Below are 20,919 nucleotides of genomic sequence, written 5' to 3'. Positions count from 1 at the left end.
CTCGGGCGGGCGGAGTGCAGCGCGGGGACGCGGCGGAGCGGGACCAGCGGCTCGGCGGGGTCCGGCAGACAGGTGTGCGGGCGGCCCGAGCTCAGGCGGCTCCAGGCCGGGCCCGCGGTCCGGAGCCGGGAGCCGATCGGGGACCTCGCGCCCGCAGCCCAGTCTCGGCCTCGCCGGTGCTCTACTTGGCCGCGCGGTGCGGGGACCACGGCCGGGCCGGGCCACCCAAAGCCTAGTTAGTGTTGGGCCGGGCCGGGCCGGGCCGGGGTGGGTGGGGGCCCGCCCGGCCCGCCCATGGGCTCAGGATGCCGGTACGGAGGGGCCACGTCGCGCCGCAGAACACCTTCCTGGACACCATCATCCGCAAGTTTGAGGGCCAGAGTGAGTGGGGGAGGGGCCGGTGGGCATGGGGCTTTGGGGGCGGGCGAGTTCTCCCGAGTGTGGATGGGGGGGCGTGCCCGGGCCGTATGCATTCGCCAAGTGCGCGTCAAGGGGGGCCCGTGGCCTCAAGGCACTGGCCAGGGGTTCCCCGGAGCAAGGCTTGGGGCTGGGGGCTGTGGACTTGGAGCCAAGAGACCTGGTGTTGGGGTGCGGGGTGGGACACTCAGCTCAATTTGGGCTTCCGGGACTGGGGAATGTGTGTGTGACAGTCTGAGTGTGCAGGGCAGGAAGATGGGATGGGAGTGTGCAGGCATCCCTAACTCTGGGTGCTTGGATGTGGATGGGGCTGTGTGGGTATAAGGACAGGAGAATGGATCTGGCCCAAAGTGTGGGACCTCAACAGGACCACACACATGCCAACCTTGACTGTATTGTGAGACTGAACACCAAGCATGTAGGATCAGTGCCTAACCTGCTCTTGGGTATGCTTTGGGGTGTGTGTATATGTCACCCATGAGTTTGACCCTTCATGGGCAGTGGGGGAGTTGTCTTAGACAAGGGTACGAACTGTAGGCTCTGGGGTGAGAGGGTGTCATGGGCTGCAGCCCAGCTTTGAGGGTCTAACAGCCTCAATGCAGCACTCCCATGTTGTTGATTTTCCTGTCTGAGCCCCTTTATGGGGACTACAGCACCCCTAATACTGGCCTGGCAGAGGAGGCGTCCAGAAAGGTCCCAGGCTAGGTGAATGTTCCGGGTATGGGCATTTGCACCTGCCTCAAGTGCATGTGTCTGTCTCCAAGGCTTCGTGTGCCATGGTGGGTGTGACTGCCAAGGGCCCTGGGAGCAGGTGACATTCCTTGCTCATGACCCTGTGAGCACAGGACAATGCGTGCTTGTAGCCATTGTGGGCGGAGGGAGGTGTCAGTTGGATGGGCAGCATTGTCTGAGCGGAGGAACAAGATGATCTTGAGGGGGAGAAGGCTGACATGGTGGAGGGCCACAGGCAGGGACTTTCCTTCCTGTCATCTCCTGGAGGCTGTGTAGGCACTGGGGCTGGGATCTGGGGGCCTGGCTTCTGGCCCCACCTCTCCCACTGATTGCCATGCGACCTTGAGTGACCCTCATCCCTTTCTAAGTTTCCACATTTGGGAAGAAGGGGGCCGCCAAAGGGGCCTTTCAGGTCCCTTCTGTCCCTTATTCCAGGAGCTCAGTGAAGGGGGTGGAGGTGGGGCCTGCCTTCTAAGAAACTGGCTCGTCTCTGCAGGCCTGGGAGCGGGGGCCAGATGGTTTTGCTTCTTCCTCCAAGGATGGTGTGTGGCTGGTTCTCTAGACTGTCTTGACCTCAGGTGTAGATGGAGGCTGCGTCGGGCCTTTTTTATATGAAAGGGAGCCTTGCCTCCTAGGGTTGAGAGCTGCCTGGGAGTTTTGGGGGGGGGCCTGGGGAACTGACCTAAAGATGACTCAACTTCAAAAAGTAGCTTCCTGGAGGCCAGGGGAGGGGAGGGTGGAGGAAGGCAGAAGGAGGCCATCCTGATTGCCTAGGACCACATACTGCAGCAGCCTGGGCCCCCCCACTCTCTGCCCCCCCCCCGCCGGATTGCCCAGGGCTGCAGCCTGAGGCTGTGCCCACTGGGAAGGGAAGGGGCAGAGTTATGACTGCTGAAAACCCCAGCATTAAAGGCCAAAGTGGCCGGAAACTTCTGTGTTTATAAAAAGCTCTTATCCCGGGAGCATCTTCCCTGGCACAAGCTGGGGCTGCTGCCTGCCGGCCTGCTGCTCACCTGCCAGTGCAGCTTTTGGGGCAGGTGTGGAGGGGGTGAGCCAAGTCTAGCTGAAATGGGTCCATTGGGGCACCGTTCCTTGATGGGGCCAAACTGTGGCGGCCCTCACATCCCTGGGGAGGTCCCCTTCCTGTGTCTGTCTTCTTACAAGTGTGCCACTGTCTCAGGCCCTCCCCGGGCTCCAGGTATTTCCAGGGTTGGAGTTGCAGGTCCCTTTCCTTGCTCCCTGACCTTGGACATCTGCCCATGGCCCTCAGCTTATTCCTGCACCCTCTGACACAACTGGATTTAAGAGCTGGCTTTGTCATTTACAAGCTGCAAGCTGTGGGCACGGTTCTGAACTTCTTTTGAGCCCGTTTCTTCATCTATAATACGATAATATGAGGATGCCTATCTTATGGGGTTGTCAGTACGTATTACATGAGATAAAGCCTGGCAGGTGCTCACGTGGTACTTTCCTCTTCTTTAGCCCGCCCACCCCTCAGCACCTTACTGCCCTCCCGGAAGTACTGACCCAGCAGGGTCCACAGATACTTGGGGGGGGGTGATTCCCTAGGGATCCCCGGGGTAAGGAGTGCCCAGGGAGCATCCCCGAGTCTAGAGTGTGGATCAGGAAGAGAAGCCTTAGGAGCGGGTGCAAAGGGAAGGCTGGCCGCCATCTCTGGCCCTTCCCAGGCTCCCTCTCCAGGCCCAGTGTTTATCCCTCCGTCGCGGCTGCTGACACGCGTTGCTGACACCCGCCCAGCCTGGCCTCGGCCCCAGGCGCGGAGGGGGCGGCAGGCCGCTGGCAGCCTGCCCGGGGGAAGCCACACAGCCTGCCCACGGGCCCGGCGAGGGAGGGGGCACGCCGCCGGCCGAGGCACCTGTGTCAGGGCATAGCTGCATTCGCCCCCTGCTGGGGACCCCAGTCCCCGCCGTGCTTCCTGGGGCGGGGAGTCCCCAGGCAAGCGGAAGTGTGTGACAAGAGAATGTGGGGAAGGGCTGGGAGCCCCCAAGGTAGGGGACCCTGCTCACGTGCCCGCTCATCCCCACCCCCCAGGCCGCAAGTTCATCATCGCCAACGCTCGGGTGGAGAACTGCGCCGTCATCTACTGCAACGACGGCTTCTGCGAGCTGTGCGGTTACTCGCGGGCCGAGGTGATGCAGCGGCCCTGCACCTGCGACTTCCTGCACGGGCCGCGCACGCAGCGCCGCGCTGCCGCGCAGATCGCGCAGGCCCTGCTAGGCGCCGAAGAGCGCAAAGTGGAGATCGCCTTCTACCGGAAGGATGGTAGGCGGGGCCAGGGGCGGGGCCACAGCGGGGGCGGGGCCGAGGGCGACCGGGTTTGGGGCTGCGGACAGTGGGTAGGGGGCTCCTGGGGAACGGCCGGAGTTTCTTGGCATGACTCCAGCTGGGGCCATTGCAGTGGGCCAGGTGGGAGGCGCCAGCTGAGCGTTGGGGCTGCAAGGCGGTCTGGGTCTCTACCTCACTGTGGTGGGATGGTTTTCAGGGTGGCCAAGGGGGTGCTTGGCTGTGGGTCTGGCACCTCTGGCTCCTTCCTCCGTGGGCAGCTGTGGGCACGTTGAGCTAGGTGGGCTGGAGTTTGAAGGGTCAGGGATGGCAGGTGCGTGGACGGAGGTAATAGGTCAGGCTGGCAGCTGGGCACTGACCTCGGGCCACAGGCCACAAGCTATCCTAGGGCAGCCCCTGCCAGGTGTCTGATCCGGTGAGCTGTCACCGAGGGCTAGGGTGGGGAGGACCGCAGGCAGGACTCTGGCTCACTCTCTGCTGCCCCTCTCCTGTCCCCTTTCTCTTCTGCACTTCAGCTGCACCTGGCATGAGGTGTGTACCTCTCCCCAACCTCAGTTCCCTTTGTCTCATCTGTTGAGTGCCTCACCCTCCATCCTGCGCCAGGTGTCTCCGCTCAGCCACCGCCTCCTAGCCCAGCTGCTCTGGGCTTCCGGAGAGCGGATAAACAGAGCCCTGGCTGGGCTGCTCCCACATCAGCCTGCCCCCTGCCCGGGTGGGATGGGCTCAGCTCAGGGCGTGCAGTGCAGAGGGCTGGGGAGGTGGCTCCAGAAAGTGCCCAGACCTTGCTGCTCATCAGTGTGTATCCGATGAGCATTTGCTGAAGCCAGGGTCTTGCAAAAAGAGCAGCGAACAGGACAGATGAGGTTCCTGCCCACAGGGAGCTTACCTGCTGTAGACAGCATGCTCTGCCTCCCCCTGGGGATAGGCAAAGTGAGCCAGCAACCCCACGGCCCTGGCCTGTCTCTTGGAGACTGCCCTGTAAAGGCTTGTGCTCCCCGATGGCCCGCTTTTTGTAGGGGTGCCGAGCCTGTGACATCACTGGGCAGCATTAGAGGGGGCACTGTCAATGTGGAGGAGGATTTGCTCACAGCACATGGGGGTTCTGGCTAGGACGCAGAGGCTGCGAGACTAGATGGAAACTCTAAAGGCAGGGCCTTCTGTCTGCTTTTCCACCGATGTTTCTCAGAACGTTTATCAAAGCAGATCTGCTTATCTCGCTGCCTGGCCGTCTAGTACTTGCTAACATTGGTGGGTGGTTTCTATGTGCTGGACACTGGGCTAAATGTTCCACTTACATTATCTTGTGGCATCTCCACAACAACCCTGGGAGGTAGATACAATTTTTTTTCTCCATTTATGGATGAGGAAACAAGTTCAGAGAAATTAAGAAACTTTTCCAAAGTCACACAGCTAGTGAGTGGCAGAGCTGGGAATGGAACCGTGTCTGTCTGATCAGAGCCCTACCACTCTGCTCTGCTGTCATATATTAAAAATGACACCAACCACTTACAGGGGTCCCTATAGATGCACGTCACTTTATGTACAATTTTATTTTGAAAGTTGCGAACCATTGGTGTGATGAACAGAACGTGAATACATTGAGTCCTGGGTTCAGGTCTAACACCAGACATTATGTAATATGGGACAAGGTGGTTACTGCCTTGAGCCTGTTTCTACTTCTGGGATAATGTGCCCACTCGTCCCCTTGGCACCAGGGGCCTGAGTGTTTCTGTCTTCGTTGTAGTTTGTGGGGAGCTGGCCCTCACTCCTGCCCAGGCTGGCTCCTCTGGAAGAGGACGGCTACGGGACCCCTTCTGCCGAGGCACTATTATGGAATCTTGGTGACCTTGAGGATCACTTAATCCAGCCCACTCGTGTTACAGATGGAGAAGCTGAGAAGCAGAGGTCCAGTTACCAACGAATCAGTGGAGGGAGTGGGACTAGCACCCAGGCCCCCTGCCCAGGTTCAAGCTCTTTGCCCCCTTCAGGTTACTATTCCAAATAGGGCTGTGACCCAGAAACTCCTGTGCCAGTCATCTCTGCTTGCCCCTTCTCTGCTCTTACCTAGTTTCCAGTGGGATCAGGTATCTTCTGTTGGGCCCTCAGGTCATATGGGTCTCCCATTTGTCCTGGCACTGGAGGCCTAGAATGCAGACAGGTTTCCCCTGCCTCCCCTCCCTCTGCCTTGAGGTGCTCAGTCCCTTGGGAAGATCCCCATGACGTGACCTGGGCTGTGTGTGCATGTGTGCATGAGCTCACACCTTTGTGCCTGGGCAGAGTATGGAGGCAGAGGTGTGGAGTGCCAATGCCATGTCTTGTTTCTGTCCAGGCCTTTCTCAGGGTCTCTGCCTGGGCCAGCCACAGGGGAGTGTGTCCCTGGGCTTCAGCCTCAGGGCAGTGGGTGGCTGGGCAGGAGGCGGGGCCTTTTACTGGCAGGCGCCACTGTGGACAGCTGTGCTGTGTCGGTGCCTCTGGCCTAGCTCTGTGCAGTATCAGGGCCTGGAGCCAGACAGCTCCGTTACTTAGTTGCTGGGACTGCTGGGAGGCCGGGAGGCTGGACTGGGGCGGTATGGGCTGGAGGGAGAGACACGAGGTACCAGGGGCTCATTGGCCTTGTGTCATGCCCCTTAACGTCACACTCAGGAGTAAGGTGGCCTTGGGAGCAGGGCCGGGCAGTGTGGGGCTGGCAGGTGGTAGCATGGCTGCGGGGCTCTGGGGCTGTGCCTGGGCAGCAGGTGTTGCTGGCATCCACCCATATCTTCGCATGGCCGTAGGGGTGGCTGTGGGCTCCTCGGAGCACGGCTCCTCGCTTGTTGCCCTCTTCTGCCATGCCATGTGGAGGTCCCCTCCTCTCTGTGTCTTGTGGTCCCGCTGGCCTTTGTTTCCATCTTTCAGCCTGTCTGCCTGTACCCATGGCCTCTGCTGCCACGGTGCCCTCTCTGCCGACTCTGTCCCCGGAGTCTCTGTCTCCTTCTCTTACATCTGTCTCTATCTCCTTCCTCCCACCAGCCCCCTTGAGCCTTTCTCTCTCCGGCTCTGACTGGCTCCCCATACCTCTTCCTGTCCTGGCTGGGTCTCCATGTCCCTGTGTCCCCTGGAGCCCGTGCGTGGGTGGAGATGGGGGTGTCTCTAGAGAAGAGTCTGTCGGCTTCTCCGTTCCAGCTGCAGGCTGGTTGCCATGGTAACAGGGTCATAGGGCCCCCACTGCAACAGCTGAGCTGTGGGCTGGGGGAGGGGTGGGGACCAGCAGGCCAGCGTGCATCCCTGTGTCCACAATGCCAGTGGGAAGCCAGAACCCCAGAGGAGGCCCCATACCCACGGGCCCCCAGACTCACACCCTAGCTTCCCAGGTGCTTGTGCAGGCACTTCTAGCACCAGTGCACCCTTATGGGCCTCTGGTGACCCTGCATGCACCCCAGGCCATTTCCCCATCTCCTCCCTGTCCTCTGAAATAAGACTCCTGGCTGTGACACTCCCACACCCCTCCTCCAGCATGGCTGACCCCTCCCCAAGCTCAGACACCCACTCATCTCTGTCCTCTCCAGGCCCTCACCCTCAGGCCCTAGACCCGCATCAGTCTGGGTTGCTGGTGAAGCAGCCCCCGGATATATTGAGCTGGGCAGGCATGTCAGACGGAGGCTGGTGTCAAGGAGTGTCCTTGAGATGGGAGCAGCCTGGAATCAACCCCAGAGGATGAGGTTAGACACAGGGAGCATTTTTATTGAGAGGCAAAAGCCATCAGGGGTCTCCCTTCACCTTGGGCCTTGTGCTTAGGGTCTGGGGCTGCATGGAGACAGGGCAGGTAAGAGCACCTGCATGTGGTTAGGAGCTGGGCCCAGGACCCTGCCTCAGCCCCCAGCTCCTCTCCCCACCCAGCACTTTCCCTCCAAGGCTCTAGGGAGGGGTCATTCTGAGCAGGAGCAGGGTGATCTGGTCTGCTTGGGGACTTCCTGTCCCAGCCCCACCTTGGGGGCAAGGCAGGCCTGCCAGGATTGAGGGGTATCAGCCACTCCTGGCCAACTCTGAGGTCTGGAGAGTGTCGGGAGGGCAGCTCCTCCATGTTGTGTCTGCTATAGCCCCCGGAGAGGAGCTATGTAAATATTTGCACATAACCGGCTGGGATGGGAGCAGAGTTTGACGGTGGCCTTGGGCTCTGGGGAGGGGGGATGTGGGCAGCAGGACGTGTGTGTATGTGTGAGACGGGCTGAGACTCAGCCTCTTTTGCTCAGAAGTGGCTTCTAGGGTCGTGTGACTTGAGAGGTTCCAAGAAAGCCCTTTCACGCTTAAACATCTCTCCCGAGGGCGCCTGTAATGCCTCCATTAGAGAACCTTTCGCTTGGGTGGAGAATGAGCTTTTTTTCTTTAAAAACACATTCTCTCTCATCACCCCTCCCCCGTATGCAGGGAGGACGTTGGAAATATCTAGCCCCTTTAGTGGCGGGAGTTTAACAGGAACTTTCCTCCCTGACATGGGATGAGGGCCCTGGGGTCAGGGACAGAGTGGGGAGTGGCGGGACACCTGGGACAGGTGATTATTACGGGAGAGGCTCTGGATGAGCCACGGTCCCCGTAAAGTCCCCTCCTGTCCTTAGTCCAGGGCCCACAAAGATCTCCATGATGTGATTTGTGGTTGACCTCGAATGAACCTGTCCCCGATTTGGTGACATGAAGCGCCCCGAGGGCTAGGCAGTCTTCTCCTTGGCCCACCATCTCCCTTGATCACAGTTCTGGGTGAGGCTGCCATGTCCGAATTCTCCCACTAGAGTGTAAGCGCTGTGAGGACAGACAGCAGCCTGTTTTGTTCTCTGCAGTATCTGTGTCTAGTGTCTAGTGGGAGCTCAGTATATTTTGCTGAATGAATGAAGGAATGAAGGGGTGGACAGTGTGCTGTGGTGCTGAAGCCCTATACTGGGTGTCAGTGACTTGGGAGGGATTTCTGGCTCAGTTTCAGAGTTGCTGTGTTGACTTCGGGCAAATCAGTTTCCATCTCTGGGCTGCAGTCTCTCCCTCTGTGAAAAGCTTACAGTAACAGAATGCCAAGGCTGGAAGGGATCTTAGTGGTTGGGGAGGCTGTCAGGGCCCGAGGAAGGTGGGCCAAGGAGGGGTGGCCTGAGGTGGTCCCTGAGAGAGCTGGGAATCCTGCTGTGTGTGTGTGGCATTGTGGGGTGCAGGGGAGGCATCTGGGACTCCTAGCTTCCCCCCACTCAGATGGATGGAGGAGGCCTGGGTGGGGGTGCAGAGCTGGGGGAGGGGGCCATGACTGCTGTAGTGGCAGGGTCAGGGGCACACTCACTGTGAGTGCACTCCCAGTGTGCAAGCTGGGACGTGTGCTTTCTGGCAGGTGGTCCTCACGGCCCTCTCTCTCTTTTCACAGGAAGGAAACTCTTGCTCAGAAAGGCTAGGGGCCTTGCCCACGTTTACCCAGCTGGTGGGTCCCCGAGTGGAGCCTTGTACCCAGTTTCCTTCTTTCCACTCCAGAGCCCTGCTGGGCTTGGAATACCTCCTCCCACAGTCTGTCTTGCCACAGAGGGCCCTTTTGAGGCTTAATGGGCTTAGGGCCCCAGGAAACATGGGTTTTAGCCCAGTTCCCAGAGCCGCAATTCCTCATTTGCCAAGAGGGATCAAACACCTGTCTTCCCAGGTACTGCTGGGAGAGGTGCCGAACATCAGGTGGTAGATGCCAATAAGGCAGAGTCAAGTGCCAAGACTCATTCTGCTTGCCATTAGGCAGGGTGTCACCCAGGTGGCTGCAGGTCCTGGCCAGTTGCGGGAAGTGAGCCTCCCTGTAGCCTCAGTGTCTCTGTCCCCTGTAATGCGTCCCACTTGGCCCTGTGTCCCTGCTTGTCCTGCTCTCCCTCCTCAGGCCTCTGCTGGCCCCCAGCTCCCAAGTCATGGAAACCATGATGTTTGTGTTATTGTTTCTTTCTTTCACTTGATTTTTTTTTTCCTTTTTCTTTTTATCTCACTCCCCAGTCCCATTACCCTCCCCTTAGGCAACCATTCAAATGTACTTCCTGTGAATGTTTGCTTGCATATGTTCTTGCAAAATGTGTATTTTGTCTGGATGCATATAGGTTTAGTTTATGTAAATGCTGTGTGCTATGTATTGTATTCTGGCGTTCACTGTCTTACGTAGGCGTATGCCTTTAAGTCCATCATCCAGGTTGTTACTTGACTTTGAGTCTGTAGCTTCATATTCTGTGGGGTATACCCACCTTAGTTTCTCCCGGGGAGGGCCCCCCAGAGCGTCTCCATAAATAATGCTGCAGTAAATAATGCTGCAGTGAACATTCTCACTCATGGCCCCTTTTGAACTCAGGTGATGATGGGACGGTGTCTTTGGGATGCATCCCCGTGGGTGAAATTGCTGGATCACAGGGTCTGTGGACACTTAGTTCAACCAAGTTCTGTCCGACTGCCACCATCATTACCCACCGACACGGAACACCAGATTCCTGTTGCCCCCGCATCTCTGCCACACCTGGCATTATCCACTCCTCTAATTTTTTTGCCAGTCTAATAGGTGAAAGTGATACCTTGCTGCTCGAATTTGCATTTCTTTGATTTCGCGTGGAGTCTGAGCGCCCATTTCTTAGGCTGGCTAGCCTCTCCGGTTTACTTTCCTGTGAATAGCCGGCTCTCTCCTCTGCTCACTTTTCTATTGAAGCCGCTGTCTTTTGTTCTTGTTGGTTTGCAGGAGTTACTTGGGCGGTCTAGAAATACAAACGCATACAGTTCAATGGACAATATAGATATTCAGGCAATTAATCCCTGTTGAATCAAGATATTGCAAATACCTTCTCCCATTCACTCATCTGTTAAGTTTATCCAACAAGGATACTTAATTTTGATACCAACAAATTTATTGACTTTTAGCTTTGTCTGTGCTTTTAGAGTTTTGGTTTAGAAATTCTTCACCATCCAGAGGTGGCAAAGGTCTATATTTTCTTCTAGTAACTTAATTGTTTTACCTTTCTCAGTTGGGTCTTTAATCCATGCTGAGTCTACCTCTGTCCCATGTCAAGTAGGGATCAAGTTGTATTTTTTTCCATGTACTGAGCCAATTTTCCCAACACATCTAGTAAACAGCCTGTTTTTTTCCATTGATTTGTGGGGCTACCTGTATCACTGGTTAATTTCCCATATACCCATGGACCTGCCTTTGAACTCTGTTCTGTTCCAAATATTTATTTGTCTGTTCTTGCACCAAACCACATTAAAAAAACTATCACATTTCCTACGTCTTAGTACGTGGAAAGGCAAATCTTCCCTCTTTATTCTTCTTTTTAAAGGTTGAGATAGATATTTGTGGACCTTTCTTTATAAACTTTAGAGAAAGTTTATCGAATTCCTGGAAAGAAAAACCCCATTAGAATCTTGACTGGAATTAGATTGGTTTTGGAGATGGATATCTTTATAACATTTGTTTCATCCAAGAGCCTGATTATCCCTCCATTTATCAGATCATTTCTGTATCCTTTATTAGTTTAAAGTTTTGTATTTTTTTTTACCATAGAGGCCTTGTGCATTCTTGGTCAATTCCTAGACATTTCATCGTTTTGTTGCTGTTATGAAAAAGGTCTTATTTTTGACTCCCTCGTCTAATAGCTTTGTGCTGGTGGAGAGAAATGCTGTCTGTTTTTGTGGGCCAATCATGTAACAGGCAGCTTTGCTGAGCTCTATTTAGTTCTAATAGTTTATCTGTTGATTTTGTTGGTTCTCTAAGGAGATAACCCTATCATCTGCACATAATGCCAGTTTTCCCTGTGTATGTTTGTGTCATTGTCATATGTTTTGATGCTTAAAAGTTCCCTCGGACTTTTCTGGAGGTTTTCACGTGTGCCTGTCTTTGTTGGAGTGTCCTGGTGTCCTGTGAAGTGGGCGAGTCCTCTTGGTTTATGATTGAGAAGCTGTGGCCGAATGGTTGACGGATAGAGAGCGGGAATTAGGGTGGGTGTTCTGAAGGTGTCCCCAGGTTCTCTGGGGTTTGCTGGGGGCCAAGGTAGGGCACAGTTCCAGAAGCTTTCAGAGCCCTGGAGGAGGGCAGGGCCCCCAGGTTGTCTCCTGGTGGAGGTGGCTGTGTAGGGGTCACAGTGAAGTGGGCTGGTAGTGGTCTGAGGCTCAGAAATACCACGCCTGTGTTCCATGCTAACTGCTGACCAGATTTCACAGAACTTCAGCCAGAGACGCCACCTTAATTCCCATGGTGGTTCTGACTGCTGTCTAGACTCAGGATGGATTTGAAAAGGGCAGATTCTGTTGTGGGACAGTCGGTGCCCCTGAATCTGAAAGGGAGCTTAGAGGGTGGGGAGATGGCCTTGAGTCCACCACGATCAGTCTTCAGACACCTACTTACCCAGTGTCTCCTGTGAAGCCAGCCCGACTCTGGCCTCAGGGCTCTGATTCTGGGGAGAGGGAGGAAGCTCACCCTAGAAGCCAGCCTACAATTATCTCCTAAATTAGGGATATAGTTTTAGAAGAGTTCTCAATGAGAAACACCCCATGTAGGCTGGATGGAGCAGTAAAAAAATCTTTGTAGCGGGGCTCCTGCGGGGCCTAGAAGGATGGGAAGAGGGGTGGGAGCTGTGGGGAGCAGGAGAACCGAGTGAGGCCGGGTGCACTGGAGGGGTGCTGAGGCCAGCCTAGTTGGGACTCAGTGTGTCTGTGTGAACGGATGGGAGGCCCGGCTGGGAGGACAGGCTGAAGGGCCTGATATGATCGGGAACAGGGGATCCTGTTCTCAGCGGGGGACAGACTCCAGGAAGTCAGAGGAGATAGGTGAAGTGTGGAGGCCTCCGGGAACAGGGGGATGAGAATGGATCCGTGACAGCAGCTTTCTGCGCATAAGGATGACCTTCCTTCATCTTCCCAGGGCTTCTGGGGAGCAGGGCCGGTGACTCCCACTTGATAGACCAGGAGGCTGCATTCCTGAGAGGTTGAGTGCCATCCAGCAGACTGGTGCAGGGCTGGGCTGGGCCCCAGGACTTTTCTAGAAGGAGCATATCTCTTGAGGCAGTCGCCGTGGTAGGGGACAGTGGGGGGAAGATGGCACAGGTGGGCTGCGGCGGGGGGTGGGGGGTGGTGTCAAGATGATTGTGCATAGGCCCCTGAGGCCCTCTGTATGGCCCTCTAAATCCCTGGGAAGGTGTCAGGTTGAGAGGGTGGTGGATGGTCTGTCTGGAGATGCCCCTTTTGTGTGAGCTGTGGTCTAGATTGTGGCTTCCAACTCCTGCCCCAGAGTGAGTATTCCCCGTGGGTATCACTCAGCCCGTGGAGGCAGGGGCAGAGGACAGTCTGTCTGTCTGTCTGTCTCTCTCTCTCCCTCCACACACGCACACGCACACACACACACACACGCACGCACGCGCGCACGCTTACTCACTCATTCACTGGCTGGCCTCTCAGGCTCCCCCACTCTGTCCCCTGGGCCTTCAATGTCCCTGGCTTCCCTAGGCCCCTGGCTGCCCATGAGAGCAGTGTTAGCGACACGGTGGCCCCCGTCCAGGAGTGGCTCCTTCTGCATCTTCCTGTCGCCGCCACCAGGCTAAATATAACCTGACACTGCACAGCCCTGGGCTGCGTGGAGACAGCCTCTCTGCCTGGGGGCGGACAGGGCCGACTGGGGCCCCAGCCTCCCGCCCTCAGAGTGACTTTGGGCCCAGCTCCTCCTGCTGGGAGCGAGGCAGGGAGGTGACCTGGGCTAGGATGGCTGCCTCCCTGAGGTCACCTTCCCTGCAGGGCCCCTGCACCCTGCCTCGTTACAGCTCTGGATGCTTCCACAGGGCCATCTGTCATCTCATCTGGCACCCAGGGCAGAAATCACTTGTCCTGGTGGTACCCCCAGGAAGTCTGAAGCTCAGAGGGGTGGATGACCTGCCCACAGTCACACAGCAATTGCCCAGGTCTCCTGATGGTCAAGCAGATCAACTCTGCTACCTGGGCGCCTCCCTCTGCCTGGGTTATTCTCGCTTCCTCCATCTCGCCCGGGCTCTAAATTGGGGTCTTGTCGAGTCCATGGCGCAGTGAGGGCAGGTGCCAGGTCTGTGTCGTTCATGCTGCCCCAGATGCTTCACACGCATGCACTCAGTGAGGACTCACGGGGGACGAAGCTTGCTCAAGGACACTCAGGGTCCCTGCCAGCCTCCTCCCAACCCATGCCGCCCTGATGGATAAGGCCTACCCCTGCGAAGGCCGAGTGTGGCTCCTACCTGGGGCCCAGCCAAGGCCAGGGATGCCGAGGTGGGAAATAAGATTTGGGACCATGGGTGGGGCCCCTAGATGGGTTGGGAGGCTGGGCAGGGACAGTGTCCCCGGGTGCACTGCTGGGCGTGGGTTGGCCCCAGAGGAGAGCAAGCCAGCGTTGTGTTCTGATGATCCACTGCATTCTCTGGGCTCAGGAGGAGCTGTGCCTGCTACACCTGGAATGTGTCCAGGCCTGGTTTTCCCCCAGGGCCCCTCTGCTGCCCGCCTCCTCCCGCCTTGGTGACCTGCTGTGAGCTACATGACCTCTGTCTATGTGTGACTGTGTCTCCTTTCCTTGTTTCCATCCCCACAGGGACAGGGTGCCCCGAGTCCCAGGAGGCAGGCAAAGGCTGGCACCCAGCCTTCTGACCCAGAGCCAGGAGTCTTCTGCTGGGGCTGGGGCTTAGGTTGTGTAAGTGGGGTGTTCTTTACATCAGGCACAGGAGCCAGGTGCTGAGACCCGTTCACTCACCTGTCCCTCTCTCCCTTCTCCCATCATCAGGACCTCCCGTGGGTCCGGCCCCCGCTTCACACATGTCATGTCATTCGTTCCTCCAGCCTTATGGAGTGGGAGTGACCGCCCCCATGCTACACGCAAGCACCCTGGGACCTGGAGAGGGGAGGTGACTTGCTCAAGGTCATTCTGACACAATGAGCAGCCCATGCCCTCCCCTTTGTGTGGGGGAACCCCACAGCCTTTCTACGGGCAGTGTGGGGGTTCTGCTTTCCTCCCTCCCTCCCTTACTTCCTGGAGCGCTCCTGGCCCTGGCTGTCTCAAGAGTGTGGGCTGTGCCTGCCACAGAGTGGCTCTCCGAGGAACTGCAGCGCAGCTCCTCTGAAAGTCAGCCTGTGCTCCTCAGGGAGCCAGCCACTCTGGGGCAGGGCAAGGTCAGAGGGAGAAGAGGAGCAGAGTGATGGGCAGGGCCTGGGCTCAGCAAGAGCGGGCTAGTGGGGGCGAGGCACTGTTGTGTGTGCAAGGGCCAGCTCGGGGCTCCCAGAAGCAACTCAGCCGCTGACTCCCAACGTTTCTTTTCGGCTGCCCGCAGGCTGTGATTTTTTTCTGCACTAGCTGGCTACCCCTGTGCCCCACCCCTGGCCTGGCTGCCTTCAGCTGCTCTCAGGGATCCTGCCCCTCATAATCCCAGCCCGTGATGGGATAGGATCCCCTGGCGGGTCTGGCTGGAGGGCTGGGGGTAGGTGATGTGACAGCTCACAGAGATCCAGTCAACCCAGCCGGGTGGTGGGAGGCAGAGTCTCAGGGAGCTCTGGCTGACTCGGGCCACCCGTTTTCCTTCCTTCCATGTCCTCCACCCCCACCCCCCTGCAGCCATCAGGCAGGGCTCCAGGTCACATTTTTGCAATAAGCTAGGCTTTGACAGGGTTATTTGCAAGGAAAAATTCCTTGAATGTCACAAAGGGAGAGAGGGCCAAGGGGCTCTGTGTGAGAGTGCGTGTCGGGCTGGGGTTAGCCTGAGCTGTCAGGAGCTTCTACCTAGAGTTTCTGCGGGCTTGCGGGGGGGTGTGATGCCAGGATCCTGGGCGGTTCTGGCTTCTCCCGCTGAGAATCCTGAATTGAGTGGGCGGGGGGCTGAGGCCTCAAGTTCAGAAGCCCAAAGCTGTTGGTTGTGGGGCAGAATCCCTAGGCCATTCTGAAGGGTTGGATGTCTCCGTGCTCCAGACTCTGGACTTCTCTGGAGTTTCCTGGTCAGGAATGAGGGTCAGGGGCTGGATGACTAGGGTCCATGGGGTGGGTGTTGGGGATCTCCAAGGTTAAGGTTTCTTGGTCTGTGGCTTCTCCTTAGTCCTGAAGAGGGCCAGTCCCTGGGCAGGCCGCTGCTGGCCATCACCATATTAGGACATAAACTCTAGGCGGGCTGTCTGGGTGCCAAATGGTCTCCAGCTGGGCCCGGCCCCCTGCAGCTCCCAACACCCCAGTCATGCTTCAGCCAGGCCATGTCAGAGGCCGGAGGTCAGGGGACGGGAGTGGCTCCTAGAGGGAGACCCAGACAGAACCTTGTAGTTCAGGACCCGAGGGCTGAGCCGTGAAGGCCTGGGGTGCAGTGAGTGGAAGGGCTTTGGGCAGGGCAGAGAATTCCTGGCCAGCCCCTCCTTGGGTCGAGCCCCCCTCATCCCAGTGCCATCCTGTTTCAGTTGGTTTTAGAAGGTCTTCTCCCACAGCTAGTACATTTGCTGGTCTGCAGGAATCAGGCTCTTTGTATGTGGCCTGCTCAGGCCATAGCTAAAGTTCCTCAGCCCCACCGGGCCTGGTGGCCGGCATCAAACACCATCCAGAGCTCCCCCAGGTTGCAGGCCTCTCCCTTGACTCAGTGCACCACTGCCACCTCCTCTCCACCACTCTCTATCCTTGGCCCCTCCCTCAGCGTCAGCATTGCCCCGTCACTAACCCCACCGGTCAGTGCCTGCTCCCTGGTGAGTTGTTCTAGGTGCTGGGCCCATCGGAAGGGATGCAAATACTGGTGAGTTAGGCCCCTACAGTTCAGAGAAGACATGAGCAGGGGAAATGGGAAAAGAAAGAACTCTCTGCCTTGGGAAGAGAGGGACATGAGGGACATGCCTCTGGTGACCAGACAGAGAGAGATTGGGAGAGAAAAAAAAGACAAGGAGAGACTGAGGTGGAAGACCTAGAAGCAGTGCTTCTCAACTCTTTGGTGAAGGATCACTTTCCTTTAATATGTCACAGACCAAGACCAATACCTTTGGGAAATACAAAATCACATGCTTGGATACCATGGCAATGCCAAATTGCTGTAAGGGTTTTGAAACTCTTGCTCTCAGCTTCTGAACACATCTTGTTGTGGACCGACACAACAGCTGGGGACTCATATAGGAAGAGCAAAGACGGGCACAGAGGCATCGCTAACCTGTGCACAGTGTTCAGGGCATGCCAGGCATTGCCCTAGGTGCTTGGCATATGTTGGCTTATTTAATCTTTACAACTCATGAGAAAGGAATGATGATCATTCCCATTTTATAGGTGAGGAAAATGAGGCACGGGGAGGTTAAAAAATGTAAGACTAATTAATGTGTAACTGAGTAAGGAGCAGAGCTGGCTTCTGAACCCAGAGACCCCGGGCCTAAAGTCTGGGCATAACCACAATGCCACACTGCCTTACAGAGAGAAGGCTTGCATAAACTGAGAGACAGGGGAAAATGAGATGACAAGGTGGGGGAGGAAAGGAGCAGTGTGAGGGAGAATGTGCACAGGGGGAGAAGGCTAGAGAAGCAAGACAGGTGGCGAGAAAGGGAGCGCCTCGCCAGCAGCAAGCTGCAGCGGGCAGATGGAGGCCAGGAGCTGGCTGGCAGCAAACGGCAGGAGGATGGGTTGGGGCAGGAGACGCTGGCAAAGAGGGGGTGGGACTTTGTGTAGGGCCATGGGAGAGGCAGAAGTAGACAGGCCCCTCAGGTTTTTGCCCTGCACATAGAGAGGCCTTGGTGCCACAGTGGTCGTGTCCCCTGTTCTGTAGGGAGCTGTTTCCTGTGCCTGGTGGACGTGGTGCCCGTGAAGAATGAGGATGGGGCTGTCATCATGTTCATCCTCAACTTTGAGGTGGTGATGGAGAAGGACATGGTGGGGTCCCCGGCCCGTGACACCAATCACCGCGGTCCTCCCACCAGCTGGCTGGCCCCAGGTAGGTGCAGCCGGGCTGTCAGGCTGCTGCAGGAATATGAGGTCTCCCTTCCCTGGGGCTATGAGGATACATGCCCAAGGCTGTTGCCCTGTAGGAAGGGATGTGTGTGTAGGGGTCCCTTCAGAGGGTGGGGAGAGAACACCGAGGATGTGGCCTGGTCCCAACGGCTCAGGACACTGACAGATTGAGCCCAGATTCAAAGATTCTTGGGGCAGGATCGTAGCTGGTGTCCTAGCTTTTATCTGCTTGGGTTCCCACCACAGCGTCCCCTGAGAGAGGTGTCCCCAGCCCCATGGATAGGGGATTCGCTCTTTCCAGATGGCCCTGGCCACCTTGGAGCTGTTCCCTCTGCTCATCAGACGGCCCTGTCTCTCAGGGACTCAACTGTCTCTCTGGGAAACTTCTGCTCCTGGTCCCCGTGCCTGGACTGGCCAGCTCCCTGCTGTGGCCTGGGCTAACTGAGAAGAGGATTCGAGGGGAGAGCTCACCACGGCTGGAGACATGGAGGTCTCACCTCATCTCCCCATGACTCAAAGGCTCAAGCCCCCATCCCCCTCATGATGGCCTCTTCAGGCTTAATTTTAATTTGTCCCTCAGAGTCATGGCAAAACATTCCACTTCGTAGTTTCTCAAGCCCTAAAGTGGCAGTGTTAATGCCGACCCTACCTGTTCTACAGGGGCCGTTTGCAAGGTGGCCAGGAAGGCTGGCGTCTCTCCCCCACTCTGAGGCAGGCCCTACCATGTACTGTGTGGCCTCCAGCAGGTCACACAACTCATTTATCCCTGCGTTTCCTCATGTCTAAAATGGGGATAATGATACCCACCAGCGCGGTTTTGAGAGTCACTGATGGTTTGTGTGGAAAAGGGTGATACGTGGCTCAAGAAATAGTAGTTTATTACCAGAGCCTGTATTCTAGAGTTTTTTTGTGACTTGAGTTCTGTGCAGTGGATGTGGGGGTGGAGGAGTGCCGGCTGTCAACACCCCCACTTCCCCCCTTTCCTCCTCTGGGTGGCAGGGGCTCCAGCTTCGGGCTGTTCCTGTCCCCAGGCCACATACCCACTTCCCTTCTCCCCGCAGGTCGCGCCAAGACCTTCCGCCTGAAGCTGCCAGCTCTGCTGGCCTTGACGGCCCGCGAGTCCTCCGTGCGGCCCAGCAGCGCGGGCGGCGCAGTCAGCGCGGGTGCCCCAGGGGCGGTGGTGGTGGACGTGGACCTGACATCCGCGGCGCCCAGCAGCGAGTCGCTGGCCCTGGACGAGGTGACAGCCATGGATAACCACGTGGCAGGGCTCGGGCCGACGGATGAGCGGCGCGCGTTGGTGGGCCCCAGCTCCCCGCCCGCCTGTGCACCCGGCCCGCACCCGTCGCCCCGGGCGCACAGCCTCAACCCGGATGCCTCGGGCTCCAGCTGCAGCCTGGCCCGGACGCGCTCCCGAGAGAGCTGCGCCAGCGTTCGCCGAGCCTCCTCGGCCGACGACATCGAGGCCATGCGCACTGGGGCGCTGCCCCCGCCGCCACGCCACGCCAGCACCGGTGAGGGCACCCTCCCCCACCTGCCAGGCCTGCCCCATTCCAGGATCTGCGCTTCCGTGGTCTCCGCCCTGTCCTGAGTGCCTGGGAGATGGAAATCCCATTAAAGCTCTTATTTAATCTCATTAAGTGGCCTTTTACTCCATTAAATGTCCATTCATCCCGTTACATTCTTCTATACTCTCAGAGCCTTTGAGGGCTCTTGGAGCTGAATACCCCAACATGGCCTGGAGCAGGGATGGCCACCCCCAGGCTAAAGGGCCAGAAAGGTATCTGGGTCCCTGCCTCCACCTGGCCCTCTGGCCAGTCAGCGCTGGTGAACAGACCCTGACGGAGGCCCTCCCTCCTGTCATCTCATAGTTTCATCATGGTGTGCTTCCTTCAAGCGGGGAGGAGCCTGACTTGTTTCTCAGTGACTGCCTGTCTCCTGAACTGGCCTCGATGACACACTGACCCCCGTGGCCTGGCTCCTGCAGGGCCTGGTCTCCTCTCAGTTCTGTGTCTGCCCCTGCCTGCCACCCTGAGGCCACTTTCCCCTCCACTCCAGGGGCCATGCACCCCCTGCCTGCTGCCCTGACCCCGCTTTCCCCTCCACTCCAGGGGCCATGCACCCCCTGCGCAGCAGCCTGCTTAACTCTACGTCAGATTCGGACCTCGTGCGTTACCGCACCATTAGCAAGATTCCCCAAATCACCCTCAACTTTGTGGATCTCAAGGGCGACCCCTTCCTGGCTTCACCTACCAGCGACCGGGAGATCATAGCACCAAAGATAAAGGAGCGGACCCACAATGTCACTGAGAAGGTCACCCAGGTAGGTGCCCAGTCCTGTGCTATCCCCGTAGCTTGGAGGAGCTTGGAAAGTGTGGGAGTGGGCTGTGGCCAAAGGTGGGGTGGAGGGGCCCCGTCAGTGAGGGCCTGTTGAGGGTGGGCAGACCTGTTGGCTGGGGTGGGGGTGGGAGATTCCAGAACTGCGGTATGAGAGGACAGTTTTGGAGGTCCTGGAGAAATGGAGACTGGAGGGGACGTGGTCTCGGGATGGGGCAGGTTGATGGGGCACAGAGAGGACAGTGCAGTTGAGGCTGGGCACCTGATCGGGTGAGGGCGGGCGGGCAGAAGCAGCCCCNGGGGAAGGAAGCAGCTGTGGCCTCCAGTTTTTCCCATGTCGGGCGAAAGCTCCCACAGCTGACACCTGCCCTGTTTGGCTCTTGCCAACTGAGAGGACATTTCCCTGTTCCATCCTAAGCGCCTCCCTTTGTGATCTGTGTCCTGCTCTGTCTTCCTTAGTCCTTCAACTTGTCCCCTCCGACCCCTTTTTATCCTGCTGTCCTCTGTCACCAGATTCTCCTGACCGTCTCTGTCCACTTGACTGCCCCTCCATCCCCTCCCTTCCCCTCCACGGGTTCCTTGCCTCTTATACTCTTTGTTCTTTTCAGGTTTCCCAGTTCATGGTATGTGAGGAGCTGCCCCCAGGGGGCCCAGAGCTTCCCCAAGACGGCCCCACTCGACGCCTCTCCCTGCCGGGCCAGCTGGGCGCCCTCACCTCCCAGCCCTTGCACAGACACGGCTCAGACCCGGGGAGTTAGTGGGGCTGCCCAGTGTGGACACATGGCTTACCCAGGGTTCAGCGCACTGCCTGGGCCCCTCCCCTCGGAGGCTCTGCCCGGGAGTCCCTGGCCGAGAAGGGGAGAGGAACTCAAAGGCACAGCCCTTCCCCAGCCCTTGGGACCATCTCCTCCTGCAGTCCCGAGGGCCCCAGTGGGAGGGGCAGGGACAGGGGCAGGGCCGGGCAGTGGATGGGGGTCTGTGGTCCCCCCACTGCTCTGGGGGCAGTAGCTGGTCTAACTGCCCGGAGGCACCCGGGCCTGGGCCTTAGGCACCTCAAGGACTTTTCTGCTATTTACTGCTCTTATTGTTAAGGATAATAATTAAGGATCATATGAATAATTAATGAAGATGCTGATGACTATGAATAATAAATAATTATCCTGAGGAGACTCCAGTGGTCCTGGGAGGGTGTGGCCTCAGCATGCTGTGTCCTGTGTTCG

The 20,919-nt window shown here is 57.6% G+C and overlaps 1 protein-coding gene across 2 annotated transcripts in view; it reads left to right on the top strand.

The window, feature by feature from the left end:
• Positions 1 to 26: 26 nt before the first annotated feature.
• Positions 27 to 20,919, top strand: part of KCNH2 (potassium voltage-gated channel subfamily H member 2) — a 35,815-nt gene continuing 14,922 nt past the window's right edge. Inside the window, exons 1-5 of one of the 2 annotated variants that reach the window (XM_019655338.1) lie at positions 27 to 381; positions 3,202 to 3,432; positions 17,181 to 17,345; positions 18,424 to 18,876; positions 19,474 to 19,685. In XM_019655338.1, coding sequence (XP_019510883.1) covers positions 306 to 381; positions 3,202 to 3,432; positions 17,181 to 17,345; positions 18,424 to 18,876; positions 19,474 to 19,685 — 1,137 coding nt within the window. In that variant the 5' untranslated portion in view covers positions 27 to 305. Of the gene's footprint in view, positions 382 to 3,201; positions 3,433 to 5,298; positions 5,359 to 17,180; positions 17,346 to 18,423; positions 18,877 to 19,473; positions 19,686 to 20,919 lie in introns of those variants that run through there. The other variant, XM_019655339.1, reaches the window with a different exon arrangement.

This window comes from Hipposideros armiger, unplaced genomic scaffold (assembly GCF_001890085.2).
Source record: "Hipposideros armiger isolate ML-2016 unplaced genomic scaffold, ASM189008v1 scaffold_239, whole genome shotgun sequence".
NCBI classification, from domain to species: domain Eukaryota; kingdom Metazoa; phylum Chordata; class Mammalia; order Chiroptera; family Hipposideridae; genus Hipposideros; species Hipposideros armiger.
Note: the sequence above shows the minus strand (reverse complement) of the source record. Positions and strands in the feature narration are given on the sequence as shown.